Source organism: Electrophorus electricus, chromosome 2 (genome assembly GCF_013358815.1).
Source record: "Electrophorus electricus isolate fEleEle1 chromosome 2, fEleEle1.pri, whole genome shotgun sequence".
Lineage (NCBI taxonomy): Eukaryota > Metazoa > Chordata > Actinopteri > Gymnotiformes > Gymnotidae > Electrophorus > Electrophorus electricus.
In genome coordinates, this window is record NC_049536.1 from 31061920 (window position 1) to 31069216 (window position 7297).

The 7297-nt window shown below is 35.5% G+C and overlaps 1 protein-coding gene across 4 annotated transcripts; it reads left to right on the top strand.

Moving 5' to 3' along the window:
- The first annotated feature begins 3578 nt into the window (after positions 1-3578).
- Positions 3579-6963, top strand: si:ch211-67e16.3. 4 transcript variants are annotated; one of them, XR_004775732.1, is made up of 6 exons: positions 3579-3749; positions 4737-5049; positions 5300-5460; positions 5831-5881; positions 6012-6159; positions 6338-6963. XR_004775732.1 is itself a non-coding variant. In XM_035523609.1 (6 exons), the coding sequence occupies exons 1-5, from the start codon at positions 3614-3616 to the stop codon at positions 6144-6146; spliced, it is 792 nt and encodes a 263-aa protein (XP_035379502.1). In that variant the 5' UTR covers positions 3579-3613; the 3' UTR covers positions 6147-6159; positions 6426-6963. The 4 variants fall into 4 exon arrangements, 3 of the variants coding, with proteins under 3 accessions (XP_035379502.1, XP_035379503.1, XP_035379501.1); XM_035523609.1 differs by having other exon boundaries at positions 4737-5045; positions 6426-6963; XM_035523610.1 differs by having other exon boundaries at positions 4737-5045; positions 6434-6963.
- The last annotated feature ends 334 nt before the right edge of the window (positions 6964-7297 follow it).

The following is a 7297-nucleotide window of genomic DNA, read 5'->3' on the forward strand; positions in this document are numbered from 1 at the left end:
GAAGATTTGCAACCACTGTGAAAAAATGCCATAAATAGTTTGTCATCACTGGAATAGCAATAGCACACACAAAATATGTTTCAAGTTCTCCAGATATTATGCAGGCTCAAAACAAGGGGAACTGTTCCCATGGTTGACCAATACAATAAAAGTCTCTTTTAACTGAAGGATTTGCAATTTATGTCATTCAGCTGCCATGTTAAGTCACACTAAATATCCCATTCTGATTTATTATCTGTTTTATTTATTTTTATTTTTATAATTATCTGTTTTATTTCATTACTTTCCATCTTCTTTTTGGAGATTAGGTTTTGAACACAAAATGTTTGCCAGCATCGATATTACCAACATTCATCAATGCTACATTTTAGGATAAAGGAACATATTTTAAAGTCTAATTCTTCAAGAAAATATAGCCTGTCTAGTCTATCTATTAAAGTTTGAAATAATAATAATGATGATTACCTCTGTTTAATGCCACTGATTAAACTCCACAGAAATTATAGGACATTTTCATATTAAGTCCCTCCATTTTCACACACTCAAAAGAAATTGGACAATTGGCTGCCAGCAGCCAAGCCTGTTCTATTATAAAGAAAGAATGCACTGACAAGCTCAGGATCACAAAAGGGCCCGGAAGACCATGGGAGACCATGGAAGACCACGGGAGACCACTAAACTGGAGTACTGCAGAATTATTTTTTTGGAGAACAAAACTCTCTCACAACATGTAATCAAGTCTAGAACACTCTTGAGGAGCTTGGCATATCATTGTTAAAGTCTCAAGGGTTTCTTAAAGAATTGGAATGTTCTTAAGTGGACAAATCAGTCTTCTGACCTCAGTCCAGTTGAGCATGCTTGTCACCTACTGAAGACAGCTGAAGACAGAAAGACCCACAAAAAGCAGTAACTGCAGTACAGGCCTGGCACAATATCTCCAGGTTGGAAACTCAGCATTCGGTGATGTCCATGGGTCCCATGGACATTTACTACAAAGGATTACACCCAAGAATTAAAAATATTATATTAATTTGTGCAATTACTTTTGAGCCTCTGAAAGTGGAAGATTTATGTAAAAAGTTAGGTGTAATTCCTAGATGTTTAATGCAATATTTTTTTTTATCAACCCCTTGGTGAAAGTTGAAAGCCTACACTTCAATCACAATTTAACTGCTTTGTTTATTTATACAGCTATTTATCAGTTTAGCTGTATTCATAAGTGTTTGCACAAACACTTACCTGTGCATTACTTAGAGTAATTGCATATTAAAAGAATACATTTAACGAAAGGTCACTCACGAAAGAGGCCAGTCATGTGTGTTAAAACCTGCACAGGGTGTCGGACTCTGGTATGGTGAGTCAACTAACATCAGAGAACAATAGTTGTGCTAGGAATGGTGGAAGGCTCTTTACAACTGATTGTAAAACGTATGGCACTCTACTGGACACAGGCTATAGACTAGATGTACAGAATAAACGAATCACTCAATGTATATGGCACTGACTTGAAAAGAAGCAAATGCAATTATAATATTCTAATCAGTGCATTTCAGTGCATCTATATCCTGAATTCATACACCATTCACAATCTGCCCAATCTTGGCAAACCAGCCTCTGAGCTTGTCAGCATTTAAACAATATCTTTGAGCCTGATCTAGAGAGGAAGTACATACAAGCTTCAGTTTCTGGGTTCCTCATATAATTCACACTCTCTTCTAAAAACAGGACGTACTCTATGGCTCAAATAATCACAAGCTACACATTTTTAACAGGATGTGAGGTGGACACCTTACATTAATTTTTGCTGTCATCTCTAACATCCTGACCACAACTGGGTCATTTACAGGAAAGCATCAAAGTACCTTACACCACTGCCTCAGATTTCAACATTAAAATACAAGTGAATAAATTAGTGGATCATTAATTACAGAGTCATCAGGCAAAATAAGATACATGACCTGAACAGGCAGGAGAGGCCATGTGTACAGAGCAATGGGGATCCTAGTTTGGAGCATATATTCTATATGATACCATTCATAAGCACTGCCATTGAAGTCTGGTTGCCTTTGATTTTTCAATAGTACATGAAAAATCAATTAAATAAAGTCTGTGATATACCAGTGGCACTGCTGTATAATCATGTTTACATTTAAATATTTTTATTTATTTACTCATTTATTACACACCAATAAAATCATTCAGGGGCATGCCTTCATTTTCAAAACTGGAAATGAACCCCATACCTTTTCCCACAAGTCACTGAATTTGGTTAGGGGCCTTGAAAGGTAGACAATTAAGAACTTTAATAATTTTTATGATAAATAAAATATTTAACAGACATTAAGAGAAACATAAGTAAAATTGGGCTAATGTGGTCCCAATTTATAGCGTTTATAAAAATAGAGCATCTGAACTAGTTGGAACCTGTAGAATTAGGACACTCATGATAGTCACAGTATCACAGCATGACATACACTACAACCTCTACAACTGCTTCTCATTATTCTGATATAACAGGCTAACAGACAACGACACAAAATACATTCCAATAGCTACCAAAGAATTCATCAAAAAAAGATCAAGTCAAGCTTTTAACTCTACAAGTATTTTCCAATTTTATGCACATTTCTACACCCAGTAAAGTATAAATGTCACTTGCTGTGAGTCCAACAGTGTTACTACTAGCAATAATGTCACAGAGATTTCCAAAAGCTTAGAGAAGAATCTGAAAGGATGATGTCAGAGATATCAGTGGGTTATAGGCTTTATATTAGTCCTTAAAACTGGGGACAAAACATATAAACTGCACTACAAAAGAAAGAGTACACCTACTGGAAACATTATTCTCTTTCATAACTGACAATATTGTCTTCAGATTTTTTAAAAATATGTAACTTTTACATTAATAATAGCTTTTTGGCAGAAAATGCTCTAATAAATGTTTCCTGGAGTTCTGCAGAACCTGAAGAGCATACACCTGTAAAAGACATGTGGTGTACACAAAGTTCAATCACTCTAGAAATACAAAAAAAAAAAAAAAAGGAACTGCAGTTTTAACATAAATATACCTATTAACTATCTGGTAATTAACCATGCTGACTAAATGTTAATTAGATAACACACTGATTAATTTAGTGGACATCTAACAAAGGTAACTTATTTCAGGCAACAATTTATTTCACAGTCCCATTGTTTTTGCACAGCACTTTAAATGTATTCACTAAAGGTGAAACTACATTATTGTTTTTGAGGAGGACATGTAGGAAATGTAGGTGTAGGTGTTAGAAATGGCAGTCTTGTAATTCATGTAATTTCCTTCCACCCATTATCTATTTCAAAAAAGCCTCCCACGCATGTCTACCAATTGCCAGACAGAAAATATGGATATTTATTTATATAACCATGAACATAAATGAATTGACAAAATGATCGATGTTGCATGTTTGCCACAATAACATCTTTTTTATTATTTTTAATTAGCACTAACATGTGCAATATGTCGAGGTACAACTTATCTGTCACTGACATCAGCGCAGCAATTTCCTGCTTTGTTTTGCTGTTTTTTTTTTTTGTTTTTTTTTTTTGTTTTTTTTTTTTACTTCAGTCAGAATGCATGGCAGCTTTTCAGCCTAGTTTACCCCACACGTACACACATTTACACACTCACACACAGGACGTCCTCAATCACGGTGACATGTCTCACAAGTTCTTTATCCTCGTACTAAGCCTTTCATTTGAACTTCAGGATGGTAAGTGGCAACGAACCAAATGGCGTATTCCTTTCACTTTTAGTACTTTTTGTGTCTGTTTTTGTGTGTGGAGAAACAAACTTATAAACTGGTAGAATAAACATTTCATTGTGGATAGCGACTGTTCAGACAGGAGTGCTACGATGTTTCTCTTCTGTGATAAGAATTTTTTAGAGGTACATGAAGTAGACTTAGAGAACAGAACTGTAACAGTAAAATGTATTTAATTATGGTTTTTATATGCTGCGTGGCATTTTGAAGTTGAGCGTTTTAATGTCTTGTTTTGTTGTTGCCCTGAATTAGCATGATGTGAGCATAAACTGTGTCATATTATATCCAGACTGAATAACTTTATTGTATGTGTAAATAAAAAGACTGTATTAGCATCATCCTAATAAATAGTGGGTGGTTTTGAAACTCACAGTTCCGCTATATGTTCATGTTTACATTTCATTTTTCAATTGCAATTTGACTTGAATGTTTTACGTAACAGTGACTGACACTTAACAGTGAAGAACTCTGTTCTCTCACTGTTATTGTCAATGTAGTCCGGTTTTGGAAGGAAAAACCATCAACGTTAGGCAGCTCGCTCTACGTAGCATAACATAATTGACTAGCAGTCCACATGAGCTTGAGCCTATGTCAATAAATAAACAAACAAATAAATAAATAACTAAAGCCACAGGAATAAGCTAACAGGGCCATAACAAAATACTGTGCAATAATACCAGGACAAGGGCACAAATTAACAATTGACCAAAACCTGTTGAGAAGCCTTGAATGTTGAGTATGGGATGTAATAAATGAATGAATTAATGAATTAATTACTTTTTACTTGAACCTCACTGAACATGCATCGTGTAGGCCTATGACAGTATTTTTTACTTTCCAGATAGTACAAAGTACAAATAAAGTAACACTTCTTAAGTAAAGTTACTTTACTGCTACTTTTAATCTAAATTAACTTTTTTGGTTTGCTTTTATCAGTGTGCAGTGAACTCTGTGTGAATACACATCAGCAGTACAGTGTGGATAATATTTTCTGGCCCAATATCACATGTCAGCATGATGGAAAGACAGAATGGAAAGTTCAGGCCAGGCTGATTGAGAAGAGAATCATTTGTGATATGCGCAGCAGACAAACATGTGATTTGTCTCAAGATGGGAACCAGTTCAAATTTACATTGAAGAATACAACTTCCACACCAAAATCCTCAGTGTATATATGTGAGGTTTACAGAAGCAGCCCGGCTCCAGTCATTATTAGAGAGAGCGAAGAATTAACGTTGAATTCAGGTAGGTGAGCTGATTCATGATGATTCCAGAATCAAAGCAATTTTTGAACAACTTGAACAATATAAAACTAACTGTGAAGATCCATCTGAATCTCCTTGGACTTATAATGAGACTTGTGTAGTTTAATAAACAAATTAAAGGACAATATTATCTAAGTGTACACATTTATTGAAACTACAACTTGTTAAAATGATTACTGCAGTTATTTTGAGGAAAACAGAGTTAAATCATTGTTTTTGCATTTTGTTTTGAAGGGTGCCATGTTCCTGATACACAGGCGACGGACCCTGGAAATGCTTGCCTCTCTCATGGCTTTTTCAGCCTTCCTGTCCGGGTCACCTGGGCTCTGATTGGACTAGCGATTTTGTTGTGTCTCTATAGTCTGACAGTTACCATTCTCTATGTCAGACTAAGGGTAATTCAGTAATCTTTTCTCTTCCTCTGATTGAGTGGTTCCTATGAGTGTTTTATGCCATCGTTCAAATCTATTGTACTTAATCAATAGAATTAAATTGGACCCAGTGGTTATGGTAGTTGATGTGTAATCTGAAGGTTGCTGGTTCAAGCCCCCCACTGCCAAGTTACCATTGTTGGGCCCCTGAGCAAGACCCTTAACCCTCAATTGCTCACATTGTACTCAGTCATAATTGTAAGTCGCTTTGGATAAAAGTGTCAGCTAATTGCCATAATGGTAAGGACCCTTAAGATCTTATTAATCCCAAGTGTTGATCATTAATGCTATTTAAAGTTCCAGCCTTTCCATGTCTTTTTGTCTATAACTCCAGATCAAAATGTCTGAAGATCTGTATGACACACTGACATATGTTCCAATGCAGGTAAGACAAAAGTTGTGAAAAGTTGTGAGAAGCTACTGATCACAGAAGTGTGCTGGAGACTGTTGTTCTTTTACCACTGGGCTGAACACAAATATAATTGATTAGAGTCTAAGATACTGACCTTTTTCAGAGGAATGTGAGATGCCAAGTTCCAGACAAGAATGCCGAGTACATGGACATGCGTGTGGTGCAACTTCAGCCGGGCTCCAGCCGTGACACGAGCCATAACTCACATCACCACAGTCCTGTCGGATTTACCAAGTGATTCATTTGCACATGTGAGCATCAAGTTTAATACTGGCTATTCACACAAAAAGACGCTTCTTAAAACAATTACAGGAACGAAAAATTACAGTGAACTTTTGATAGTTTGCTTCCAAAAGCACACTTTTTAAAGGTATTATAAGGCTACGTCTTATTACTGTTCCTTTTCTAATGTTCCTACTCTGCTAACAGGTTTATGGTTTCTGATTTGCTATCCTTTTTTCCCAAATCAAATCCATTTTGGGCATCATCATGCCTAATGTGCCGGACATCATGTCAGACAACCAGATGGACACATGTTGGACATTTTGTATTTTCCTGTATTTTTACAAATCTAAAAAATACTCTTTATTATTTAGCTGCAATAACGTGTTCTGTTCTTATGATGTGATATGGTAAAACAATATCACTTCACTGTAATGTGATAAAGTTCTGTGATTCAATGCGTAACATTCTGTGATGGAAACAATGGCCGCAATTGTCTGCACTAATGTTGGCTAACTAGCATATCCAGACCTTGTACACACAGAGACAAGCCTTATGATAGCTGAACTAACAACAATGTGCAGTAAAATCTAGGAAAAGTAGTATTGTGGTGATAGACAATATTTAATTAATTCAGGCTGAAAAAAGCCAAAATGTTTAATTATGTTTCTCCTACATATTTCATGTAACCATTTCTTTGTGTTGATTGTTTTAGTAAATGTATGCTATTTAATGTGTCTTAAATTGTCTAAAATGTTTCCTCTTTATACACCTATACCTATATACATCTATGCCAAAGGGCATATGTCAGCATTCCTGTAAATCATCATATAATTGTTGGGGTTTTTTCCGCTATAAGAGCTCAGTAGATTCCGCTGAGAATACAAACTTGTGCAAAAAAGCGAACACATGTGGTGTCTTAATGAAATCATAACCTTCAACCAAAAACCACATCCTTTGTTCTCTAATAATTCCTCTTTCTTGCATTCAAAAGCCATCTCAGCAGAATGGCGACTTTTTTCAAAAAAGGTGCTCAGACCAAAAATTTCTTATATACTATACGCACTCTACTAAGAATTATTCACACTATCAAGAAAATTTAAGGTTTAATTACTAAATAAATAAAATAAACAAGGATGAAGTTCCCTGTGACGTGTTTCCAGTGTA